This window comes from Pelecanus crispus, chromosome 2 (assembly GCF_030463565.1).
Source record: "Pelecanus crispus isolate bPelCri1 chromosome 2, bPelCri1.pri, whole genome shotgun sequence".
Classification (NCBI taxonomy): Eukaryota; Metazoa; Chordata; class Aves; order Pelecaniformes; family Pelecanidae; genus Pelecanus; species Pelecanus crispus.
Genome location: NC_134644.1, coordinates 48,182,994 through 48,209,772, shown reverse-complemented (window position 1 = coordinate 48,209,772; position 26,779 = coordinate 48,182,994). Strand labels below are relative to the sequence as shown.

The 26,779-nt window shown below is 40.1% G+C and overlaps 2 protein-coding genes across 2 annotated transcripts in view; one reads left to right on the top strand and one right to left on the bottom strand.

Annotated features, from left to right (window-relative positions):
- SH3BP5 (SH3 domain binding protein 5) overlaps positions 1–26,779 on the bottom strand; it is a 455,787-nt gene that overhangs the window by 231,822 nt on the left and 197,186 nt on the right. The gene's annotated exons all lie outside the window — the stretch shown is intronic.
- Positions 1–26,779, top strand: part of ZNRF2 (zinc and ring finger 2) — a 56,205-nt gene that overhangs the window by 28,223 nt on the left and 1,203 nt on the right. Inside the window, exons 2-4 of the mRNA XM_075706087.1 lie at positions 4,680–4,775; positions 25,827–25,932; positions 26,690–26,767. Coding sequence (XP_075562202.1) covers positions 4,680–4,775; positions 25,827–25,932; positions 26,690–26,747 — 260 coding nt within the window. The 3' untranslated portion in view covers positions 26,748–26,767. The remainder of the gene's footprint in view (positions 1–4,679; positions 4,776–25,826; positions 25,933–26,689; positions 26,768–26,779) is intronic.

Here is a 26,779-nt window from a genome sequence, read left to right as displayed (position 1 = left end):
AAGAGGTTGAAATTGGTGTGGATAGAGTGAGTGGCAACCCATCGACCTGTCCCTGTGGATAGTTTCCAAGCCTGCCAGAGGTGAAAGTTATCAGTTCAGTAGATGGATGTGAGAGAAGATAGGATTTCTTGGCTAACTGGAGGTTCATTTGCAAAAGATGGCAAAGTCTGAAAAAAGGAGAGAATGAGAGAGAAAATTCACCTCTGAATATTTAAGTCCTGTTAATTACGCAGGTTTAGTTATTTCAAACTTTCTGTGCCACCTTGGGATTTTTTAGTAGCTGTACTGCAACTTCCTGTTGCATCTCTCTCTTCTTGTAATTATAGTTTTTTCCGGGATTATGGTTTCGTTTTAAGTAATGTATTCATTTTAGTATTGTATTCAGGGTTGTGAAACTAGATGATGGGAGCTTGTAAGAATTTGTCTCCCTGCCTCTTAAGCATGCAGTTGTAAAGGTCAGCTAGAGGCATATACCTGCTCAGTTTTGGTGCTCAGTTCTTTCCTGCTGTACAGAAAAAGGATGGGGTGAGAGGTGGTTCTTCCCCTGACTCTAGGTTGTATCACAGGCAATGTCCTCTCTACTATGGGAGAAGGAAGGACAGCTTTGCAGTGACATGCTGACAAACAGCAATGACCCTAATACAAAGGTGATAGTTCTTCACCTCAGGTGAAGATAAGGGATGCTGTGAAACCAACACCTTCATAAGAGCTGGATTTTTACCTAGAACTATACATTCTCTTGCGCTCTCCTTGTAAAGAGAAAGTAGTTAATTGAGTTTTGTAGTTTTTAGAAGACAGTTCATGCGATGGCACCTCATCTGATGACTACCTCCACTTTGTTGTCCAAGTGTCTGTGAATGCATTGTTTATCTGCAAAACTCAGTAAAACAACTCATGTAGAGAGCAAGTTATTTTTGACCTGTTGCTGATTGTTAAAGTCATGTGAAACTTTCTTCAAGTTATTGAAATTGTTCCTTGAGACTGGTGGTAAAAACAAACATAGGCTATAAATATTGTTGGCCTGCTGGGCAGTGGTACAATAGAGTCTTTGTTCTTACAGACTACTTAATTGTAAACTGGGTCATGAAACTATTGCCTTCTGATTTGAGGAAAGGTGGGAAAATACCAGCTTTTTTTTTTTAAGGACCTTTAACTGGCTTGTGGACAGTGTTGATTGTTCAATTATTTATATATTAAAAATCCAGTTAAAAATAAAGGAAATATTGTGTCTACAGTCAAAAGAATTTGTTCTTTGGGGTTACTAAAGGAGTTGGAAGTGGTAATCTCCTTCACACAAAACACACACTGCATCTCTTGGTGAAGATGGCTAAATCCAGGAGCTGGTTATTGCAGCAGAACCTTGTGAAGGAATGAGAAGTTGGATTTTGCTTGTATTTGAAAAATGTTTCAGCAAGTGTTGTGAGCTCAAGGCTCTTTTTCTGCTGTTACGCTAGTCTCTGCCATGCAGCTGATGCTGGTCACTGGAAAAACATCTTTTCCACAAAGGTACCTTTACCACTAGCAGCTAAATTTGTCCGTAAGGCTTAGTTAAGTGTGCTGTCCTCTACTTCTTGGCTTCTTCAGCATACTGTTCTGCACGCTGAGTAGAGCTACAGCAGTCAGATATCCCAGACTTGCTGTGTCAGGAGGATATTTGTAGTTGTTTAACTATTACCTTCAGATCCCCCTTGACACTGGACAAGCCACAAGATACTGTATTGGTAAAATACTTACTATATTGCTAGAATGCAGGCGGTTTACTAGGTTTAGGGGCAGGTACGTGGTTAGTATAAACACATTTAACTGAATACTCTAGGTGGATAACCAGAAAGATTTTTTCACAGCTGTCTATCTTTAAGCATGGTTTTAAGTAAAAGCATTATTATTATAATCATTATTATTTACCCAAATTCTCTCTACTGTTTTATTTGGATTTCAGTATTCCCTTCAAGCATTCCTGGGATATATACCTTCTTAATAACACCATTAACTTTAGCAATGGCTCTAAAGACCTATTGATAGTTTTCTCTGCCCCCTGTCACTCCCAGTTAGACGTGCTGATGACCCTAGGGAATAAGCTAGAAGGGTTCTGCCCAGAAAGCAGAGGGAACCTGTTAATGACTGTCCTGGTGCTTAACTAGCCATGAACATAAATGTTAACTTGCTGTAATGCAAACACTCCCTTCTGGCACAGGAGGACTCAGTCTGCAGAGTATAAGGAAGTTAAGTGCTTTTTCACATCAAAGTATGTTGTCAATTATGCCTTATAGAAGCGTATAAATGAGAATAATACATGGGTCTTAGTAGGTTTTGACTAGACTTAAGACTAATCAGCTGCATTAGGCTGATAAAGGTTGAGAGAAAGTTTACCCCGGGTCAGTTTTTGAAGAAAACCGTGACAAAACAGTGTCCTGGTTTCGGCTGGGATAGAGTTAATTTTCTTCCTAGTAGCAGGCATAGTGCTGTGTTTTGGATTTAGTAGGAGAAGAATGTTGATAACACGCTGATGTTTTGAGTTGTTGCTAAGTACTGCTTATGCTAGTCAAGGACTTTTCAGCTTCCCATGCTCTGCCAGGTGCACAAGAAACTGGGAGGGGGCACAGCCAGAATAGTTGATCCAAACTGACCAAAGGGCTATTCCATACCATATGACGTCATGCTCAGTATATAAACTGGGGGGGGTTGGCCGGGGAGCAGCGATAGCTGCTCGGGAACTGTCTGGGTATCGGTCGGCGGGTGGTGAGCAATTTCATTGTGCATCACTTGCTTTGTATATCATTATTACTATTATCATTATTATATTGTTATTATTATCATTACTATTTTACTTTATTTCAATTATTAAACTGTTCTTATCTCAACCCAGGAGTGTTTCTCACTCTTACTCCTCTGATTCTCTCCCCCATCCCATCGGGGTAGGGGGAGTGAGCGAGCGGCTGGGTGGTGCTTAGCTGCTGGCTGGGGCTAAACCACGACAAACAGTTATGGGTGGTTTTGGGTGTTTGGAGGACTGAGATACTTAATTTCGGTTTTAGTCATGTTGAGATGCAGGCTGGGGGAAAGAGACTACATAGTGGCTTTTTCTACAAGTAAATTAATCCTTTCAACTTGTTTTTTCCAAAAGATGTGTTTGGCTGTTGAATGCTTATTAACCTGTGTTTGTAACTGTTATTTGTAAAGATGTGGGTTAGGGGAGGAGGATTAAAAATAAGGATAGAAGAGCAATATTTAAACTGACACAAGTTTGTAAGCTTGACACAAGAAGAAATAAATATGAACTGCTTATGACTAAAATGGGAAGAATCAGAACTGTACTTTGTCTCAGGAAGTGGTTTCCAGCACATGTTCAGCTGCTGCTCAGAGTTCCTCCTGGGTGTTACCAGTTGTCTGCTTTCACTTGCTTCCTATTAGCTGCACTAAAAAGATAAAAATAATTGTCTTGATAAATGAAATGCAGTATTTCTATCAAGTGCTAATGCTTCAGGTTAATTGCTTGATCTACATCTGGATAATAATTAACAGTAAAGATCAAAATTCTCAGGCATCAGTAATTTGAAAATGCAGCATCAAGTCGCTTGTCATCCTTGACTGACTCTGTTCATTATGGACTCCCAAGGTTAGAAGTACAAAAGCAAGGGGCAACAAACTAAAACATGTGGGAGCAGGCCCAGATGTGGATGTTGGTGGAAGGTGTGGTGGCCATTTATACATGCCTGCATCATTACTTTTCAACAGCATCAAAGAAATAGTTGCTCCTTTGCACTGAGCATGGATTTAGATCTTTTGCTGTATGATGTCCTGTAGGTATACTCCTTAACAGTTGTTACTCATGAAGATCCCTGTTGGTGGCTTTTTGTCTCTCAGTTGTGTGTTAATTATTCAGCAGATCAAAATCAGTCAGACTTTTCTATGGACTGTAAAACTTGTCCAACCAATCTTGTCCTTTAACTGGAAGATTACTGTCTTTGGTAATGACATAAATTAAAGTATTAAGCAGTTTTGTTATGGTCTGTTATGCAGTTGCATCACAATCCAGACTGTCTTAATTATTCTTTGCCCCAGATTGCCTCAGGCTGTGACTTCACAAGCTAAACAAGGTCATGCTTGGCTAGGATGAGAGAAGTCAAACAAATTCAGTGCTACAGGAAATATTTGTGATTCAGTAGGTGAGGTGACACCCCTGAGTTAATGTTTTCCCTGTGCCCCAGACTGGTAAAAGATGCTCCAGCTTGCATGATGAGATGTAAAACCAAGATCCTTTGTTAAAGTTTCAATGCTGATCCTGGTAAAAGTGCAGATGTTAATTCAGGGCTCCTGACCAAGTTCAGATTTTAGTGGCTATGTTCTCTACACAATTCTAATTTCTGTTTTAGTAGTCACATTACCCTCTTGCACTTGACTTAAACTGTTCTTAGAGTTGTTGAGAAACTTTGCATTCCAGAGGTGGTGACATGTTTACAGTTGGCAACAGATCAATTTGCAGAAACAATGGTCCATTTTGAGATCTTCTGAAACCAAGGGAATTATAGTCATGTAAGAAATGTCAGGTCAAAACTGAAAAGCTGCCAGGTTTTTTTCTTTCTTTCTTTTAAAGTGTGCAGAATAGTTTTTTGGCTTGAATATACATATTTGCAACATGGTCGAATGTACTCATGCTTACATATTTTTATTTTCCATAGGATTCAAGTGCCCTGTATGTTCAAAATTTGTATCTTCCGATGAAATGGATTTACATCTTGTGATGTGTTTGACAAAACCAAGGATAACCTACAATGGTAAGAAAGAAGTAAGCTGAAAATTATTTATTCATTTTAAACATTAGAGTGATAATAATTCTTTATTTAATAAGATACTCTAGTAACTAATTCAGTAGACTCAGAAATGGTGTATGTTTTTTGCTTGTTTATTTTTTCAAAATAATTCCTAAGAACTTGGGTCTTTTTTTATACTGCCTGCCAATATAATTCACACTGTTGACTTGTTCTACAAATATAAAATTATTCTTATTTGAATATGTGTATTTCATTTTTTTGTCCACAAGATCAGTTATTGGTCAGTGTCCATTTAGTGCCCACTTGAGATATGTGCAGTTTAAATGTCCTCTTATCTAATGACATCAAGTAGTGAGGTAGGTCAATCAAGTCTCCTTCTGGGGACATTATTAAGCACTGTTACTTGACACACTGTGCTTTTGCACCTTATTCAAGAAATTTACCCTTTCTTGAAGGAGCTAAAGAACTTTCTCCTTCTTCAGCTGATTGTGTGTGTGTGTGTGATAATTCATAAGGACTGGTATGTCTCACCTTCATTTTTTTTGTGGGTTTAGTGAGACTTTTGCCAATGTCAAATGAATCACCTATTGTAGCTCTGTTTTTTCCCCATACCACTAAGCTCTCCTTCTAGGCAACTTTTGATGCAAGGCAAACAGGACTTTTGCCACTGCTGGGGTCAAACCTTTCTATTGCCATGGCATAGACTGACACTCAGTTCTATGGCAAACACACTAAAAGGTTTCAGAGAAGTAAGAATTAGAAAATCTTACTGAAATCTTAGTGCCTACTTTGGCAGAGCTGCCCTACCATCAGGAAATCTTACAGTGCCTCCTAAATGAGCTTATTTCTCACCAGTCATCAGATGTGGAATATGTGAGAACAGAATGTGATTAGAAATAAATTGTAGAGGAGAGGAAGCTGGATTCTTTTTGGAGGTGCAGAGCAAGAAGTTGAGAGTCAATGGTCACAAGTGGCATCAGGGAAAAATCTGATTCAAGGTAAGGTAGAAATACTGCATAATGAGGGTGGCCAAACACAGTGGCAGGCACCTGAAGAAGTTGTGCAACCTCCATCCTTGGAGATGATCAGAAATTGACTGAACAAGGCCTTGAGCAACTTAGTCTAACTTGGTCCTGCTTTGAGTGAGGGCTGGACCAGAAGACCTCCAGAGGTCCCTTCCAACTTAAGTTAGTTATTATATAAATAACCTGTAGTGTTATGGGCTCTTTGACCCTCCTGGCACCCTTGCTGTTATGGTATCCTATACTGGATTTTTTTTTTTTTTTTTATTGGAGCAAGTTTTGAAGGGTGTTTGGGCCCACCTTATTCTTTGTCTGGACAGCAATGATGCTTGGCCTTAATTGCAAAAATAATTTGAAACAATATACTCACAGTTGTGAAATCCATTTCAAAGCACAGCACTCAGGAGGAGTAAATATTTTTTTTTCTCCTGGTGTTGCCACACATATATTTGAGAAGGTTGACTTCATCTATGGAGGGGACTTTGTTTCTCTTTCTTTTGCCTTTTGTAAATTAGGACTAAGCATTTTCCAAGATAAGTTGTTAGAAATCTGTGTACCGAGGAGTGTTGAACATCAGGGAGAAGCAGGCTAGTCGCCCCAGTCAGGGAGTGATAATGCATTTGGGATCAGTTAGGGTAGAGCAGGAGGAGGCAAGCTGGCAGAGAGCAAGCTGTGGCGGTAGCCCAACTGATGGGATGTCCACAAGTTGTGAGCTGACTGACTGAAATCCTTTGCCCCTGCTGCTCCCTACATGTCCATATGAGTGCACTCAGCTGACAAACTTTTTTCACACAAACAGCAATTACATAACATAACCTATCAGTATTTTTTGTGATGTTCATTTGTATCACAGCAGTGCCATACTCAGCCTTTCCCTCCCACCCACCCCGTTTCTCTCAGCTGGCACACTGCTGGTTGGAGCTCCTTTGGGCCATCTTGTTATCTTTGCGCAGTCCGTTGAGTCAACAAACTTCCATATAAATGAGCAGAAGTAAAACCTGCAAGTGGCACCTGAAGCCACTCTCTGGATAGTCTGCAACATGACAAAAGCAGTTGTGGACAATGCAATACAAGTTGCTACCAGTAACATGTCATTTCTTAATTTAGGAGTGTGTCTGCTGTATAGACAGTCTCAGAAACTCATTCTAGAAAATGGTTATATAAGATTGAAAGGAGAAAACTACTAAATTACATAGACTGGTTTGAGAGAGACACTTACTTAGAAGTATGGTCTCATTCTCATAAACACTTAATAGAAGTGTGCACTGATCCTTGTAACTCCAGCTGGTTACAAGGAGTGGTGGACTAAATCTTAAATTATAGCCTATGGCTTGTTATTTAAATTACTGCAGCACAAAGAAATTGAAGATAGGCTTCAGAGCTGTGCAGCGCTCAGTTGTTACTTTGTGGTCTGATTGTGATCCCTTTAGTGAGGCTAATGAAAGAGAATTAACTAACAGATTGGTAACTTAATGCTGCCATGATTACAGGCCCAGAATTGCATATGAATGTCTATATGCATGCTTTTTTTTTCCTTGTATATTTTGCTGTTTGCCGTGATGAGGAGATCAGTGATGGATCTGCCTTTTTGTCATAAGGCATAAGAAGGGCATCTCAAGTTTTGCTTGAGAGAAGAAAAGATGCTGCTATCAACTTTTGATACCTTTTTCCAAAATGGAAGGCATCTCTTTATGCTTTACTTTCTCAGTGTTATCTTGGCTTTATGCCATACATACTCAAATAGAGCCAAGTAGACATCATTTGCTTGTGTTGGTCATTGGTGGTTTCCCAGTCCTATTACCACTAGCCGGAAAAATATCTTCTTCCCCCTTTTTTTCCCCTCACCTTTTTTTCTCTCTGAATTTGTGTTGCAAGTAGTTGAAGGGAGTGTTAGACTTTGCAGGTGGTGAGATGTTTAAAAATTGAGCAGTTGGATTGCTTATGTGCTTATGTCTAGTTCTGTTCCAGATGTGTTTCCTCATGATACTGTAAATGTTTTAGTTCTTCTTTCTAAGAAACAACAGGGAGCAAACTATTTATTTTGTCATTCTGAGAAGACAAACCTTCTTTCTTTTTAAATGTGAGTCTGAGGCATACAGTCTTCCTCAGAAAAATGTTATGAGACTGTTTAGATGTAATTTGAAGTTTAAAAAAATTAATGAGTCCTCCCAGCCAATCTCTAATTGCTTTCTGAGCTACCTTTGTGCATTGCTTTTGGCAGTAGGAAGGGTCAGTGAACTGCAAACTCTGGCAGCTGTGTGATTTACGTGTGTTTTCTGAAAGAGAGTGGTCACAAATTTGTCCCAGTTCTATGCTGGAAGTTGGGCTGATTTTCATATAAATAAATCAGTACATTTTATTAGCCTTATTCTTTCAAATCATGTGACTTGCAAGCAACAGAGATCTCATTGCTTACTCAGTTTGGCGTGTAGAAAGAGCTCTTTCTTTTTTCTGTGGAACTTTGTTCCAAGTATCTCTTTAAACTACTTGTGGTGCTCACACATGAACCAATATCTAGGCATTTTGATATAAAAGCTGATTAAATGAATGGAATTGTGCAAAAACACTGTGGTGTTTGGTGTTAGTGTCTTAAATAGCCTTGCTTTTTTTAGCAATTAAAAACTTTCTTCATACTGTTACTTGAGGAGTTGCTGAGAAGCCAGAGTAGGTCCTATGCACTGCTTAGCCACAGGTTGCTAAAAGCCAGTTTTATGGAGAAAGTGGGTTACTTGCTAGTTGACAGATTTTTTTGAAAACCACTGCTAAAATATTATATAGCCATACCTATTCCTTTGAGCTTCTCCAAAGTGTTAAATGAGGCCCCTTGCACCATGTCATTCAAGTTTGCAGGGAGCCCACTTAGGGACTGCTCTGCGCAAGATGTTGCTTAGGAGGTGGCCCTGTGTTTTGGTCAGGCAGGGGCATTTACTTGAATAACTCACAGTGCTTTGGAAGCAACTTGCCTTTAGCTCCTTGCTGATGATTAGACCTATCTGGTGAAGTTTAGGTTTTGAATATAGTTATTGTTCATTTTGCGTTGTTACCGTATTGATGCTTTTTTTTCCACTGGAAGGTGTTTTATAAAAATTGAGGAGACACAGGAGAGACTTGTGTCTCTAGGGGCACTAGTTTTAGATGCTTTGCAACAAATGCAAGCAATTCCTTTTGAAGAAACCTAGCAGTTTGTTCTGAAGTAATTCTGGTTTTCATTTTAAAATTCCTTTGTTTGTTTCTCAGAACACTTTGTGAGACTTTATTATTAAAAGGCCCTTCTGAGAGCAGGGACTAGCAGCCTGGAGCCTGGCCAGATGGGGAAGCCAGTGACCCCGGAGAGCTGGGGAGAGCCAGTCAGCTCAGTAGACTGGTTGGCTGGCTTGGTGAGCCGGCCTGTCCTCTTTCAAAAGTTTTGATTGAATTAGCACATTCCTGTGGAATATTTTGGGTTTCATCAAGTCAGCACTTTGTGTTGGAACGCTGTTCTACTGGAAACTTTCTAAGCGGGGTCTCCTTAAAGCCGCTTGCTCAGGGGTGGTGCTGGATTCACTCAGACCACTCTGCATTTAATTCAGATATGGCAGTGGGTCTCGTTATTGGCCAACATATTTACTGAGGTTCATTTTAAGGGGAAGAGCTTTTGCTAGTGTAATTTCAGACAGGGAGAGTGTTGAGACATCCAGTGCGTGAGCTGCTGGAGGTTTTTCCTTACTCAAAGTAATGACTTCTCAATTATTTTTTTTAAATTACAATAAGCGAATTTTTTAGCCCTATCACACCAAAAAAGAGCAGGGGATCAAACATTACAGCAGGGATTACATACATGATTTCATATTTAAAGTTTATCCAGCTCTGTTTTGAATGGAGGATTAGTATGTGGAAAGACTGTTACAGACAGAATGCTGAAAATTAAGGTAGGTGTACTGGAAGGAGAATATGAGTGAAACTCGATGTGTTCTTCCTGTCTGGCAATGTACTTTGTCTGCTGGGGTGTTTGAATCTCACACCATGCACAAATAGCCAAATATTCCCGTGCCGTCTAACCAAATTCAGAATGACTTGGGCAACAACAGTGCAACTGATCTAGATTAGCAAGGATGCAAAGCAGGGTTTTGTCACAAGGATTTAAATACGCTGTTTATTCTAAATCAGTTTGAGGTATTGGGTTAAGTTTTGTCTTGTGAGGAAAGAGAAACGCTGGTACTGCCACATGCTAGGGCCTGCATGTGAGTGAATGTCAGAATCCTGAGCTACAATCTGTAGGAGCAATAATCCAGCTAGAGGAGTTGTTGGCATCTAAATGACAGCCATAGCATATGCATTTTGATCAAAAGTAGAGACTTGAAAATTGGCATGAGTCAGCTAAAGGACTAAATAAAAATATTTTGGAAACATTTTTTGTGCATGGGAGTGACCTAATTTTTTCCAACACAAGTTATAAGCTTTGTGGATTCGTGGCTGTTTCAACATCTTTGGGGCAAGCTATTTGTGCTAGAACTTACTCAATTCATATTGCTCAGCAGAAGGGAAGAAAAACAGCGCACCTTAACCTAAAGTTCAGATGACCGAAATACATGAGTCTGGTAGTTCTGCCCACTGCAGTGACTTGATTTCCTTGGTCACCTCTGTGCTCAAAAAAAAGGGAGAGTATTTTACTTAGGGCTGGTGCTGTCAACTGTTTTGACCGATGCATTCAGAACTTCAGTTTGGAATGAAAAGAATTGCTAGCTTCAAGTTCACTTCTCTGCCAGGGTTCCTGAGATCATAGCCTTGCAAAAGGGCATTTTGCCAGTCTGCCTGGAAAAGCTTAAGCCTTCCTCCTTCTCCTCATCCTTTAATAGGACTAGACTTTCAGCAAAGCACTACAAAATAATGCTAAGGCAAACCAGTTTTTTCATTCCACTTTATCTAAGGTATAAAACTCTCCATAGAATTTCTCAGTTCTTCCATTTTTGGAGTTTAACAAGATTCTTGGCTGAAAGTTTCTAGCTTCTTGCTCTGCCCTAGATGGTTCTGTGCTCTGTCTTCAGGGGTGCTGGGGAGGGAGAAGAGCATACTTTATAAGGTAGTTTAACAGGACACATAACATAAACATACACTTATCCTGTGCTTGCAGTTAAACCAGTAACATTTACTCTTGTTTTGATCTTGTGTACTCATGAACATCCTCCAGAGTATGTAGGAGGTTCATTCAGTTTCCCTGATGCTTTTAAACTGTTTTCTGCAGTAGTTCTTGAAAATAATTAGAACTGTTGAACATCTGTTGAACTTTGAGATTTTGCTTAACGTGGTGACAGTAGAACATTACTATAGTAAATGAAATTTTAATTTCAGACATTTGCACAGCTGCTATTCTGTGAATTGGTATAATATCAGCTCAGACTTTTCATAGCTTGTCTTGCAAATCATTGTTACAATTTTAAGGAGAGGAATTGTGTTTGAAGAACTTGATTAAAATATCTTGATTAGATGGTACTTCCTCCCTTTGGGAATTGTTGCTTTGTACTTCCTCCCTTTGGGAATCGTTGCTGATGTTTGAACAAGGAGGAAACTTTCACTGGTGTTCACCAGTGTAGCCCGTGGATAGCTACTTGTCCAAACCCGACTGCCAAGAGGAACAGTGGCAAACTCTAGCTCTTCCTTCCTTTTGTTCGGTAAAGCTGTATTTCCTTCCAGCCATCCCAAGTCTCTCCTTCAACAGTTTTTGGTATCTCACAGGAGAGCATCACTGCAAAAGCAGCCTGTTATAGTTCACGTTTGTTGGGAGGGAGGTTGCTGATTTTAAAGTGTAATGCTGACAAATGTCACTAAATAAAACCACACTCAAGTTCAATGTGTACCTACCTTCTGATGGGGGTAGGACCTGCTTCAGTGACCCCATTTCAGCTTCAGTCAGTGGATGAATTGGGTCAGTCTGTGGTAGCATGGAGTTGCGGCACTTCTAGAGGCTGCAATCTCCTATCTTTCCTCAACACTCACAAACCGTCAACCCTTTGCTATGGAGTCAAAAAAGTTAAGCTGTGTATTTCTAATGGTGTGGCTGTGAAGAAAGCTCCTGAAATGGGAATATAGTGTAACTGAGAGGGAAGTGCTTCCAATGTCTGGAACAGCAGTTCCCAGAACTGCAGACTACCCCATTTATCTTGGCAAAATTTGGAGGCTTAGTGGCGGTGGTTGAGGGATCAACATTGCTTATTATTTTAATCTTCATGTATGAGAAAGGGAGGCATAGATTTGTAAAGAAGCTATGACAGCTCACTTTCATGGTGCGGTTTGGGGATGCTCAATAGATTATGCTAAACTTAATTGCTGTAAGGAAGTAGAGTTGACATGTTTGCATCCTGCTGAGGAGGACACACTTCAGAGGTCACATCCATTCATGTTTGCTTTTTCTCTGATTTCTTGTAAATGGGACTGACTCTTTTAATGAACCTTTGGGGAGAAGGGTATTTGGTGGGTGATTCTGTGCATACTTTCCCTTGAGCCAGGCCTAAATCTGCTAGACCGAACTTCCTGTGACGGAACCGTCACAAATTGCTCCTGGCCAAAATAACTGCAATGTCACCTCATACTTACTTCAGTTCTTGAGAGTGGGACAACAATTTTCTTTTTTTCTCAGTACGTTGGAATCGCCTTTATATAAATGCATACATGTGCCACGGGAATATTTTATATGCAGCACTGGGTAAATACAGTAAAGCTTTTGACATCTATAGAACAAGCCTGCTTGTTTCAAATAGAGAAAATAGGATCATTCATGTGCTGAATAGCTCAAGTTGTTTCTTTTCCTTATAAGCTACTCCTAACCTCAGATACTGCCGTTGTCTTGCTTTGGTACTGACAGTGCTGCTAAAGTCAAATGACAATTCTTGTCCTAGAAAATTACAGCTACACCTGTGGACCAGTGCCGCAAAGAACAGCTGCGGGTGACGCAAGGAGTGATTCAGATCGGGATGGAAGAGGACCCGATATACATTGCGCTCTGTGTCATTGTGCTTCTCTTATATAATGGCAGCGCAGTGCTGCGTGCAGGAGAAAGCTAAGGGACAGTTTGGTTCGCTCAGTAGCAAACGCTCACGGTGCTGTGACTCCGCATCACGTGATGCGAGCAGACAGGAGTTACCTTCCGTGTCTTACACTTAATCAGTCTTTAGCTTTGCGAGGTCATTCGGAGGATGTCATAAATCGTGTCTGCAACTGCTGCAGTCTTGTGACTGCTGGGAATTTAGCTTCAGGGGAAATAGTGGTGTAGTTTTGTATGGTAATTCTGCAGTCTTTAAAGCTGAGAGCTCTAAAACCTTGAGATTTTACTCATTTGTTAGCAGCAAACTGACTTATTTTTTGTACTTGCTGTGTGGAAACAAAACCCTTGAAAACACACAGCTTTTCCTGATCTTAGAGAATAGGTTTCATTGGCTGGATTTTGAAATAAAACTACTTGAAATCTTTAGTTTTTTAAAAATAAATGCCAAACTACATCTCACTGAGACTGAGTGATCTGTGTAGGAATTTCGTGGTATTTCCTTCCCTAAATTCCTCACTGTTTTGCAGGAACTAAAACAGATTATTCATAGATCAGGATTTTTTCCTAAACTATAAAAGAATAAGAGGCGCTCGCGCTTGCTCAGAAACTACCCCAAGGGCAGATGAATTGAAAGAATTGCCTGAAATGTCATTTGTAATTTTTCTTTTTTCTTCAGATTAAAATCTTGCTTTAAAATCTACTACCCTTTGATTGTTTAAATAGTCTTGTGCTTCTGAGTTGCAGGTTCAAGTCTTCAATGACAAAAGAAGTCAGCCCAGCTTTTGCAGGGGGTTTCAGTGGTAGAACAAGCCTAACTCTTCTGAAACAAGCTGGGGGAAAACACTGTTGATGTGATAGAGTACTCGCATCTAAATTGGGGATTATTATCGCTGCTTACACAGGAGAAAAAATGATCAGCTTTTAGTGTTTTTAACAAAATCCAGTGATTCTAGAACAGGTTGTAAATTGTCTATTGGAAGGGATTATATACTGACATAGGAATAAAATACTAGACTAGCCTGTTGTATCCTCCCTGGAGGAACTGCCTCGCTCTCCGAAGTTTGCGAAAGTCTCGCGTGGCTACAGATTTGTTCAGCTGCAGAAATAACCCGAAGTTCTAACACACAGCTGAAACACGAAAAACTTCACTATTGCTAGATTTAGTACTGAACTGTATTAACACCCATGAAACCTTGTTAAAGTTTCCTCAAAGACCTCAGATAACTTCTATTTTAACCCTGCACTAATAGCTATCTGTAATTTAAAGCCATATCAAATGTTATTTATTTTGGCCATATTCCTCATCCCCTCTTTTCTTGTGTGAAGTTTAGATAGTCTTCATTTATAACATTAGGTATTGGATAGCCTTCATGTAGCTAAGTAATAATGTAGTATTCACTGATAATTTTTAGCCCATACATAGTCTTTATTTGTTTGGAATGAAGAGATGGGGGGAGGCATTGTTTGGTTAACACTTTTATCTTTTTTTTTTTTTTTTTTTTTTTTTTTCCTCCCCAGTTCCAAGGAAGTCTGTTTCAGTCTATGGCTTTATTAGCTGAAATGCCTTGTTGTCATAATGATGTCTAGTAGTTTTGATAGCCTGTAGATTTAAAAAGCGAGGAGAAAAATAAGACTTTAATATGGTTGTAGAAATATACTGTCAGATTATGTGCATAGAACTTTGAACAAATACTGGACAATTGTCTTTGGGGACTTCTTTTAAAATGCATCTTCCATTTAATCTTTTTGTATTATTATTTGTGAATGATGATCATTGCTGAATACCGTTGAAATTATGTGGGTGTCTTTTATTTTACTTAATTGGGGATCTAGAAATTAATGCTACTTGCTTTAAAATGTAAAGGAAGGTTGCTTTGGGTTTTTTTTTTTTTCCCTCTTGAAATTACAGGCCCATATACTCTGTACTTACTGGGATAGTAAAAACGTGTAGGTACCTGTTAGCACCAGAAATATCATATCTCTGTCCTTGCTGGAATAAATTATAATACTGGATTATGGGTTAGTATAGAGCAGAAACACTGAGATAGCTTTGAAAACTCTGACTCAGTATTTGATGTTATCAGAACTTTCTGCATTCAGACATGTTTTGCATTCCATCTATATTGGAAGAATAATTGCATTTAAAATAGGAATAGCTTGTAAAAAGCAGTCCATCTGCTGTGACCAGAAAAGACAGACAAGTAAAAATTATGCAGTGATTTATATACTTGCCCTGTGTATGCACACTGACACCAGACATTCAATTCTAGCTTGGAGAAGACTGATCTTGAGCCTGCTGGGAAAAGCACCCTGTAGGCCTAGCACCTGGCACTGGGGTTAATAAGCCAGACTTTATGCATACTGAGTTTTGGCACCAGTGTTTTCATTGTGTCTTGCTCAGTAATGCATCGTATCTTCCCGAAGAATAGCGTCTTAGACACACCTGGCTTTCTCCCCTCCTCCTGTTTCAGGCTTAGGCTCATAGTTTCATCTTTCATGCCATGTTCCTTAGTGCTCTCTATGCATTCATTTTGCATCAGATCAAACCAAACTCCTCTGCAAGCTTGCAAAGAAATGAGTCAGTTGCTTGGCCAGTGTTAAAAGACTGGAAAAAAGACTTGGCAAAACTCATTGTGCTCAGGGCACCTGTAGGAAGCCTGGAATAGGAACTTGAAAAAGGACAAAGTGAACAAAAGGCTGAATCAAATCCTACATCCAACTTCAAAACAAGTCACTGTTGAAGTAACTCATGTTGCCCAGAGTAGCAGGCTAGCTAACTGCACCTGAGCTTCCTCTGTTCATTCCCTCTCTGCCTCTACTCTTCAGGGACACTATTCCCCTACCCTTTCCTTCCATGAAGGTTTCTAATGTGCCCGCTTCACCTGCATTGTGTTAGATGAGAGTTCTCATAGATTTCATTAGGCCAGCAGGTCCCCATCACACTCTCAATTTCTTGCAGACCATTACTAGAATGAAACTTCTTAACTGAAAATCATTACAAAGCAATTTCTCTGACTCCTGACCGTAGTTTCAGTGACGGTGAATGGTCGAAGCCTTGCCATTTGGAAAAACTATCTTCTGCGATTGTTTTGGTCTCCTTTTGTGTTGGGGATAAAATAAGCTTAGTCACTTTTCAAAGCTGCCAAAGCCAGAGGGATTTCCAAACCTCAGCGGGGATTCTTTTGTACAGTCACATCAACATCTTTCATTTGCAAGATCTTTTCAAACTTAGATCTTTCCTTCAGCTTGGTAAGAGACAACCATCTTCTGTCGTACCTACTTTGCCACATCCATGCTCTGCTTTACTTTCACAGTCTTTGTGAACACTGTTGGCAATAGTATCTAGTATACTATCTAGTCTTGATTTGGCAAAGTTGTTCATTTTAACAGTCTTACAGCATCATAGCTAAGTCTTCCTTCTGACCGAAAAGCTATTTGAAGAGAACCATCTCTGCACAGTATATGAAAGGAATTCTTCGCTCTCCTCCTAACCACAGTGGTATCTTTTCCTCATTAGAAAATTAGATTCCTGATGGATTTACTACCAGAAGAAGCTTCTGTAGATAAATACTCTTGGGTTTAATGCCTGGTTGGTTGTGGTAGGGTTTTTTTGTTTTCGTTTGGGTTTTATTGTTTTGGTTTTTTACCTTTGGTGAAGAAGTCATCTGCTACACAAGGCAAGCTGCACCTCAGGCCTCTCTCATTTTTCTTGAATGTGCCCCCCTTGGTGACAAGACTTAACTTTCTGCCCCTTGCTCTGGGTGATAACCATGTGGTTCAGCTACCTTTGGACTGGATCTGTGGATTGCGATCCCAAGTTCTCAACAGGCCTGAACTGATTTTGCATCTGTTGTAGCAGTTTCTTAGTGCTGGTACAGATTGGCAGGTACATGTAAGTAGCCCTTACATATTTTGCTTTGTTTTACTCCTCAAAGATAAGAAGCATTGTTTATCAAAGAATAAAAATTATAAAAGGTCTGCCTGTGTGGATCCCGCACTGATTTTTTTTCTTCTTGCCTGCTTCTGTAAGTGTCCTTCATGCCAGCTATCTCCAGCTCCCTGTAAGAAACAATCCTCTGTAACTGCAGCAGACTCTTTGTCAGCAATACATGCTGGTTGCCCCTGGCCAATTTACTCAACCACTCCATCTTTTGTAGCATATTTGTGGTGTAAGATCCTCTTTGATGGTAAAATCAGCCTTGAGAAGTGTAAATCATTCTTACCCGGTGAAGTCGAGGAGGAGGTGTTCCCCAAGTGATAGTTCCTTATGCTGTTTCCTAAGGAGACTTATTTTGCTGCTGTTTTGTTTCTTGTGGGTTTTTCCCTTTACATGCTACTTTTGATTTAACTCCTGATATTCAAGATTAATACCCGATAACCCGAGAGGTCATGTAATATTGATTAAAAAACAAGAAAGCAGCCTAAAGGCAGCTTCCTTGTTCCATGCACTGCAATAAGCAGCTTTTGTTTCAGATGGCATGTGCTGGGGTGCACTATTCATGATGGAGGTGCATGGTGGGGCTCTAGTTTGGTACTGCTGCATTCAAGGCTTTTTCACCCAGTCACCCCCTGATGAGATAATATTTAGAAGAATTTTCATCTCCCAGGAACAGTGTTTCTGATGGGAGGGGGGACAAACATAGCATCCCAAGGAAAACTGTTCAAGGACGTGTTACCCCTTGGGTCATTCAAAATGCAAATACACATCAGTTCAGTTGGAATGAGGACTTGGTACAGGATGAGTAAGGCTGGCACAGAGTCTGTTTACGTCACGTTCTGGAGGATAAGACTGTTTATTTGTGGTTCATTTGTGAACAGGTGCAGCTCTTTGGCCCATATCTAGACTAAAATTTGACAGTTTAAGGTCATGGTACTTACAAATGTGGTGAACGGAACTTATCTTTAGAAGTCAGCACAACAGGAGAAAGTTGTTTAGCTATCTTGAAATGATTTAACATTCAAGGGCATCTCAAACTGCAAGCAGACTGATTAAACAGAAGTTGGAAAGACTGTAGCTTAAGCAGAAGTTTCAGAGCTGATCAGATAATTGTATCGAGAGCAAATCTTGAATTACTGTGGAAATGCATAGTCACTCTGGCAATAAATCTCACGACAGGAGCACAAGACATTTCATGTCCAATTGGGTTGATAAATTTTATCTTGTATGAGTACCTATTTCACCCAAACACTTTCTACCAAAAGCATAAATACAGACTGAGAAAGTTGGTATACTGATCGTGGTAGCATAGGAGTGGATGTGGATGTTGTTGCTCGAAAGTGAGGAGCTTTATTTCCCAGACTACTTGGCCTTTTTTCAAAGCCTAGCTCTTCACTGGGAGCCCTGGGATGTAAACTTGACTTTGTCTATGAGTAAGATGTCTTAATTGGACATTGTATGAAAGGTGTGTTATTTAAACTTGGGGTTTAAAATTTTTTTGAGAACTGTAGCTTGTATGACATGTATCTTAAAGTTGCAGAGAGATTTCCATTGTGGCCACTGAAGCAAACCTCTTTACCAAAGAACTGTTTCCCTCTGCACAAATCCCTCTCCCCTCTGTATTATTTAGTTTACCTAGTTAGAATTGTATCCAGATAGCTAGGAATATACAGGCTTTTATGCTCATCCTGCTCCCTAAAATGTATTTCTATCGCTACTATTTCAGTTTTTATTCAACAAAGAGTGAGTGCTTTTTCTCTACCATGCACCTGATCATTATCTGTCTGAACAGGAAGCATCTAGCTATTTCTCAGAATTAGCTTCTGAAAGCTGAGAATGTCCCACAAAAATGTAAATCCAGTTCTTCCAATGTTGGGTTAGCTGAGAAACAACAAAACTTCTGCAGCTACCTCCCTCTAGCCCAGCAGGGTGTTGCAATAAAAGTATTGCAACTTAGTCCTTATTCTGCAAATATTTTTCTTGTGCGACTTTCACTTTACATTTGTGTTTTAAGAGAAGGGAGCACCAAAGACTGTAGGCAATGTTCGTGCAGGAAGTCTTTCATTAATGGGTATCTGTTTGTGTACAGATATCTCATTGGACCAACACTGAGCAAGGTGAGAGGGAAAGGGAAAACAAGGATAACACTTGGACTTTGAATAGGAAATTGTAACTGGCTGCCACGTTGCAAGGGATGAAGAGTGAGATGCCAAACAAAACCCCCCAAATTCATCAAACGCTTTGTCAGTATTTGAGGAAGTGTCACCTTTGTTATAGCTGGTTAGCCCATTTTAGAGAGGTTATGTTTTTGTGTATTGTGGTGAGGAAGGTGGTTTTAGGGTGGTTAGTTCTAGGGTGGTTAGTTCTACGTATTACCAAGCAAGTCATGCAATGGTGTTTGGGGTTATTGTGCCTGTTGGAAGCGCACGAAAAGTTGCAGCATGTGCATGTTTGTTTAATGTATGGGTATTAGTTTTTTCAGTAGTATAAAAGGGAATTTGGATTGAAGTTACTCCGCAGAGCTGAATTCTGAATTTCTACATGCTCAACTTGCTGGTATTATGAATCCCGAAAACCACTTAGCTGTGGTTCAAGTAAAAACACTAGATGTTAAAAATCTTCCCTTTTGCATCTGATCTACAGGAGGTTGCTTGTATTAAACCAGTAGGAAATGTTTCTGGTCAGGAACGCGCCGTTTGTTCAGAAGGTTATGTTCCTCACTGCATAAGTGAGGAGTGCAAGTGTAACATCTGGCTGTGAAGGTGCAGTGTTCATAGGTGAACAAAGCTAATGGCTTTAGCTCTGCCTTACTCAGTCTGCTGACAGACCCTGTAGCTTGTAAAGCTCCGAGTGGCAATAAAGTATCTTCTGCAGTGACAACTTGTGCTGGTTTTGGCTGGGATAGCGTTAATTTTCTTCATAGTAGCTAGTGCGGGGGTATATTTTGGATTTGTGCTGAAAACAGTGATGATAATAGAGGGATGTAGTTACTGCTGAGCAGTGCTTACACAGCATCAGGGCCTTTTCTGCTTCTCACACCACCCCACCAGCGAGTGGGCTGGGGGTGCACAAGAAGCTGGGAGGGGACACAGCCCGGACAGGTGACCCCAACGGACCAAAGGGATATCACATACCATATGACTTCATGTTCAGCATATAAAGCTGGGGAAGGAGGAAGGGGGGTACATTTGGAGTGGTGGAGCCTGTCTTCCCAAGTAACCGTTACGCGTGATGGAGCCCTGCTTTCCTGGAGATGTCTGAATACCTGCCTGCCGATGGGAAGTAGGGAATGAATTCCATTTTGCTTTGCTTGCGCGCGCTGCTTTTGCTTTAACTATTAAACTGTCTTTATCTCAATCCAGCAGTTTTCTCACTTTTACACTTCCGATTCTCTCCCCCATCGCACCTGGGGGGAGCGAGCAAGCAGCTGTGTGGTGCTTAGTTGTCGGCTGGTGTTAAACCATGACACAACTGAACGATCTTTCCCCTGCTATTGAAGGCTCTGAGCACTAAAGAGTGAGCTCTCCTTCAGAGTGTCTTTCTGCCTCAATTTTTGAGCAGCAGCGGAAGGCTGACCTGGTCGTCCAAGAACGATCCCTAGCTGGAGCATGCTGAATCAAGGGTGTTCTTGTGGCAGCCCCAGAATGCTGAAGAACAGCTAGAATGCCAAAGAAACTGCTTGTTCTCCTAGTGCTTAGGGTGGACTAGGAGAGAAAGCTTTTGCTTGCAAAGACAGCTACTGAGCTACATGAGAAAAGCACACCCTGCATAATGGTCCCTTTTCCTTCCATTCCAGTGTCTACTTCTCCCAAGGACGTTAAGCCCAAATAAGAAGGCTGTCCATATTATTTGTATCAGATAGTGGCTAATAATGTTAATCTCTTGCTCCTTTCTCAAATGCCTCATTGCAACAGTCAATGAAATGAAATGATGGGGGGATAGGAGGAGTGTTACAAAAAGTAGATCTAGAGAGAATTATATTTTGGGGAAAATGGGTGTGAAGAGGAGGAAAGCATAGTAGGAAATGTCTGGAAAGGAGCGGAGAAAAACAGATGTGGCAGAAGCTAGAAAGATTTAGTAAATCAAGTCAGTGACGTTTAATAAGAGTATGTTAATCACATACACACATACTTGCTATCTACCAAATAGTTACCTGTGGAACATGCAGGTCCTTCTGGTCTACTTGTTTTTGTAACAGTATAAGGAAAAACTTTGGATTGCCCCAGAAAGTGATATCAGTAAAAGCATAGAATAAATTCTGCAATGTGGATGAATTCATGCTATATGTGTGAAGAAACATGTTGGCTTCTAGATGTCTAGTTTGATGTACTCCATTTAAAAAAAAGCACAGACAGTCTGTAGTACTTAACCGAGAGAGCTTTTAGTAATCAGCAACAAAAATTAATGAATGTGTAACAGATATATGGTAATATGTACTATTTAATGCAGTTTAATCGATATTTTTTAACCTCTTATGGCTCTTGTTTTATCAATTTTAGTGCTGATAAGATACTGTTCAGAAGCTATGTTCTGATTAAGTTTCAGTCGTATTCCTGAAAGGGTGCACTTTTGTGGTATCCTTCACTGTTAAGCTAGCTGTGGGAGCAGCTTCCAGAGGCATTTAAGCTTTTAAGTTTTATAAAAAATACAGATATTTTGAAAAATTGTCATGCTGGATTAGATCAAAGGTCTTTCTAACTTGGTGTTCTGTTTCCAGTGAATGCCTAGAGAGAAATAAAATACTGCAGCTATAAGGTGATATCTCGCCAAATGCTATTGCCGTCTCCATGATTTGTGTCTTGGGGTTTCCTGAGCCTAAGGCTCTATCTATCTGTGTTTCAAAAAGAAAAACAAAAAGCAGTAGCACAGATTTTAATGACTTAATCCATAAGGTATGTATTGCAAATGCTTTTGCAGTCCTCTGTTTAAAGACAGACTATTTAATTTCAGACTATTTCAGGGATTGCCTGTAATTTTAACCATGGCTGAGTTGGTGGCTTTGATAGTTGTTGGGTATATTTTTTCAGAAGTTCTGGAAAAGGGTTTTAATTGGTAAAGTATGTGCAAAATTGCCAGGGTGATTGTATTTTAATTCAGTACTACGTATTTTGCGATAAATGCAGGAGTGGAGTGAGTAGAATTTATATTTCAGTAAAGATAAAAGCAGAATTTCAGGAGGAAAAATTATTGACAGCCAGAAGTTAAAACTAGTATTATTAACCAAGGATAGAGGAAAGGAGGAAAAAGTACTTGAGCAGACACAGGAGGGAAATACTGTGCTCTTTTGCCAGATTTCATCTGACACCAGTCTTTGGCTAGTGAGTACTTGTTCAAATCGCTGGGAAGGTGGACGAGTGTGTACCTCCTATTTGGTGCAAGACAGATGATGTGGGGGTGTGGTGAGTGTTTGTGTATGTACCCACATGTGGGCGAAATGGAAAAATGTGGCCTCTGCTTATTTCCTCTTCCCACTTCCATTTATGTAATACACTCATATAAATGTTTTAATCATAACATTGATGAAATCTCAAACTCTTTTTTTTCTTTTTTTTTGTAAGGAAGAAAAGAATAATATGTATCTGCTGAATCACTCTACTGCAGGAAAATAATGAAAACAAAAAAATTATTCACACTACAGTGGTTCTGTGTGAAATGATTTACACACTTTCCCATAACAGATATGCTTAAGAGTCAGTGTTAAATGGCCCTTAAACTGACTTCCATCTGGTATAAGCCAGTGTTGGTACAGGAGAGTGCTGTATGTATCAAGTACAGAAGAAATTCTGACCAGGTCCAGGTCTAACAGGTTTTTCACTCCTTTTTCTTTATCTGGGGTTGATGATCCAAATCACCTAAAATGGTCAAAAGGGAGTCAGACCCAAAGTATCGTAGGTCCTTGAAGGATTTGGTTTTGCTGGCATCATTCTACCTGTGTAATCAATTATGAGCATAATGACATGGGTTTGGAGTCTGTTAATGTGCAGTGCCAAATTGCACATGAGCATTTATAGCAGTTAGGTGTTTTGTACTTATTCCTTCAGAACTTATGCTTTTCTCTTGCACAAGAGCCTGGTAGGATTTGGAAGGTTAACACAAGATGTAGGGAATGTTGACTCCTCGTTATTTCAGAGGAAGAGCAGCATTGAAACCTGTTAACAAAATCTCTTCTGCAGGGGTGGCAGAACTCCACCACATTTCTGAGGCCCCGTCTATGCCAGCTATCGTCAGCGTTCACAGCAGCTCCCTCTGGCATGACGAGGCAAAGCCCGGTGCGTGCCCGGTGGCTCATCCCAGTGGGAAAGCCTGGGCTGAAGCCAGGGAAGGCGGCAAGCTGTTTGTCTGGGACTTGTGCAGTAGGGCCGTTATTGGCAAGAGGGAGGCTAATGGCATTTGGGGAGAGCACGGGGGTACTGGAGGGAAGGAGTCTCAGACACTTATGCCAGGGCTGGTGGGAGATACAAATGTTTAAATTGGCATCTTGCCCTAATGTTAGCCAAAAGGTGCAGAACCTTGTTAAACTGCTCAGCAGGAGTTCAGACCCAAGTGTTGTACAGTCTGGGGAGCACAGGATAAGCCAGACATGTACAATAGAGAATTATGTGAAAGCAGTTCACAGGAATGTTTTCTTTTATAAATTCTATTTTTATTGGACAGCTTTTTAATTTTTGTTATCAAAACTTGACTAAATGCTTCCCTCTTGAGAGTGCTGAGGGAGTGAGGCTGGGGATTAATTCACCAGAGATGTCTATAGTGTCATTTTGTTTGGGTACCAGCTGCTGATCTGATAAAGTGACTCTATGGAAAAAATGACTTTTATTAAGTATGCTTTGTGTGTATGATAGATGCTTGAATTATAATGGCGCTTCTTCCTGCAACCTAAGTATGGGAAGAGAGTAGATATGCTTATAGGACTTTTGGCAAAGTACTTGTGTAAAGAGGCAGTCTAGAAGGGTAGTGTCTGAGAGCCTCAGGCAAAGATTAGTATCTCTGTAGCAGGACAATGCTGTCTGGAGAGTGTTTGCCTCCTCCTGTCAGACACTAAAGTATCGTTTTTATTTAAAAAAAAAAAGAAAAAGAAAAAAGAAAAAAACCCCAAACACCTCAAGGAAGTATTTATCCTTAGCACCCTCTTCTGGGCAAGTTCTTAGTGTCAGGATTTTTTTAACAACAGATAAGAGCTCTTTAAGATCTTTTGTATTGTTTTAAATTGCTTTCTCTCTTAGGTACCTCTAATGTTCTTGGAAGCTTACAGCTTCTGATAGAACAACAAAAGTGATTTCTTAAAACAATGCCTACCAATAATATTACCATCTGTAACATACATTTTTTTATTTTCTTCATTGTGGTAGGTGTATATTGTTTATAAATTTGCTTTGAATATTTTTCTTTGCAACAATTCACCTCATGTCAGATATTCTTCACATATCCTCATTAAGACACCACACACGTGGCATTATATAGTATTTTTAGCATAACCAATGAATATAGCAGAGACTGAAATGAGCACTCTTTTAGAAACCCAAGCACCTGCAAGACAGCTTGCTGTCATTCTAAGGGAAACAAGGTAGACCTAATTTCATTTCACTTTTTGCTGCAACGATAGCTTTTTAGTTGTCTGCTTGTCACTTTCTGCGTGTTTGGAATGCCATAGTGATAAGTATTGGAGCCACTGGGGAGAAGAGCGTAGAGCTGGTGGTTTCTCAGTCGTACCTGGGAACCGTACTCGTACTCTCCATATACAGTCTCTTTTATGCTCCTTTTGGTTAAGAAGGGGAAGCTTTTCCCATGAAACTGTGGAAATTTGAACATGTGGGCTTTACTTTGCCAAGTGTGCACCTTTCTGATCTGCCAGAGATTGCCAGCTTGGTTGCTACGTGGTCCCTTGTTGGGAATGCTCTGTACACTGTGTGAGGTCGTGTCTAACTGGGACTTTTAACCTGCTTCTGGCAAACGGGGCCTTACGTGATCTCCTGTTTTTCTTTGTTCTAAGGCTGAATTCTGCATCCCATGTTCTGCCTAAGAGAAGTGTCCAAGAGAGAAGGTTTTTATTAAAAATAATATATTTTCCCAGAAACTTCTGTGTGAAAGCCAACTCTTGTGCATTCCTAGTAACTTACTTTCTTCTCCTTTGTTATGGGACTTGGTAATGCTGCAAAAAGTTCTGTATCCAGGAATTTAGGGTCATTGGAGCTACACAGCACTGATCTTTCCCTGATGGAAAACTCCCACTCCTATTGCTAACAGTTGCATACTTTACATTGAGGTAAAGGTGGATGGGATGGGTAGGACATGCTGACGTGGTGAGAAGAGGAGGTTGAAGGTGTGAAATACGAGTACCAGAAAGGCTGGTGAAAGCAAGCCAGACGTACAGAAGAGAGATGAGTAGGAGAGTAGAAAAAGCAAATGATAGGCTAAGTGTTGAGAATTTAAGCAGATCTTTACCTAGTTAATTACCTGCAGTGTCCTGTCCAGAGAAATGTAATGTTCAGGCTTGGATTTAACCTCCATAGTGAAAACCAAGCATGGGGAAGAAGGTACAGCTAGGAAAAACCCACTCAGCATGAATCCTCAAAGCCAAATCCCTCAAAAAATGGAGGCATTACGCACCATCTGTATGAAGACCCCTACTTCTCCATGCTTAGCTCTTGTGGTCAGCAGCACAGCGTGTGTCTGCTGCGGCTGCGTGGTTCAGAGCACAGGTTTCCGAGGTCAGATCAGAGCCGCCTGTGTGGTGGGGCATGGATCTGCTGAGAGAATATAAACTCCAGAGGGTACCAGCTGTTGGTTGTGGCTACCCTTCTTCTCCATATGGGTGTCTTTCTACGGGACTTTATTTTGAGCTACAGCTGTGTTTAGGCAAGAAACTGAATCATAACCATATTTTAATTTGAGCTGTTAAAATGTCTCCCATCAGGAATCTTCAGTCAGCTGGTGTAAGTGTGACTGATTCTCACCTTGACATGGCTTTCTGCAGGACGAGAAGTGTCTTTTGTAGCTGGCCTTGATGTTCTGAATAAAGAACATTTTGCTTGTAGTAGTCTGCTTTTTAACTGTTTAACTTTGTGCTCTTTCTTCAGAGGATGTGCTGAGTAAAGATGCTGGGGAGTGTGCAATATGCCTGGAAGAGCTGCAGCAAGGAGATACTATAGCACGGCTGCCTTGCCTCTGCATATATCATAAAGGGCAAGTATTCCTCAGGATGCATATAAAATTCCAAAAGATTGCATTTATTGGGTAACTCCTCTGAGGGATGCTTAAAGGAGCACTAAAACTTAGTCTCTTTTTACGTTTAAAAAACAAACAAACAACAAAGAAACAACAGCAGCAACCCTAAAGATGTTTTTTAACATGACATCTTTCTGCATCTCCACCAATGTATTTGAAGTCAGTTTTCCCTACTATAGTCTTCTCATGCTTGCATGAAAAGCCCACAGGAAAAATAAGGCAAAATCACCTGTATGGGGAAGGAGTGCACATCATGGCTAGGGAGCTTAGGTTGTGTGTACTTAAGTTTTGTCAAATGCTAACAGACTTGGGGGGGAGAGGGGGGAACACTTTTTAAAGCTGTTTCATACTTGTTTTCACAAGTGTCTGTAACTACAGGAAGTAAAATGTCAATGAATGATATATGCAAGATGATAGGGTTAGTAGTGAAGTATCCTGTGTATAAAACCTGGGTAGTAACTTGTCAAATGCTTCCTTAGAAAATTTTAACACTTAGGAAATTTAGTTTTTCAACAGTGTTTGATATCCAAATATTGCTGTGGTTTGGGGTTATTAAATTTTCCAATGATGTGTGTGTATATACATATACTTTGTATAATAGAAAATCCTACTAGTCATTGAAACTATGAGAAACCAACTTACGTTCATCTCTTACTGCTAAATGTTACTGAGATATTCATGTCTATTGTTTTGATTTTTGTCTTGCATCCAACAGCTGCATAGATGAGTGGTTTGAAGTAAATAGATCTTGCCCTGAGCATCCATCAGATTAAGACGAGATTCATGTTTTCAGGTAATACTTTTT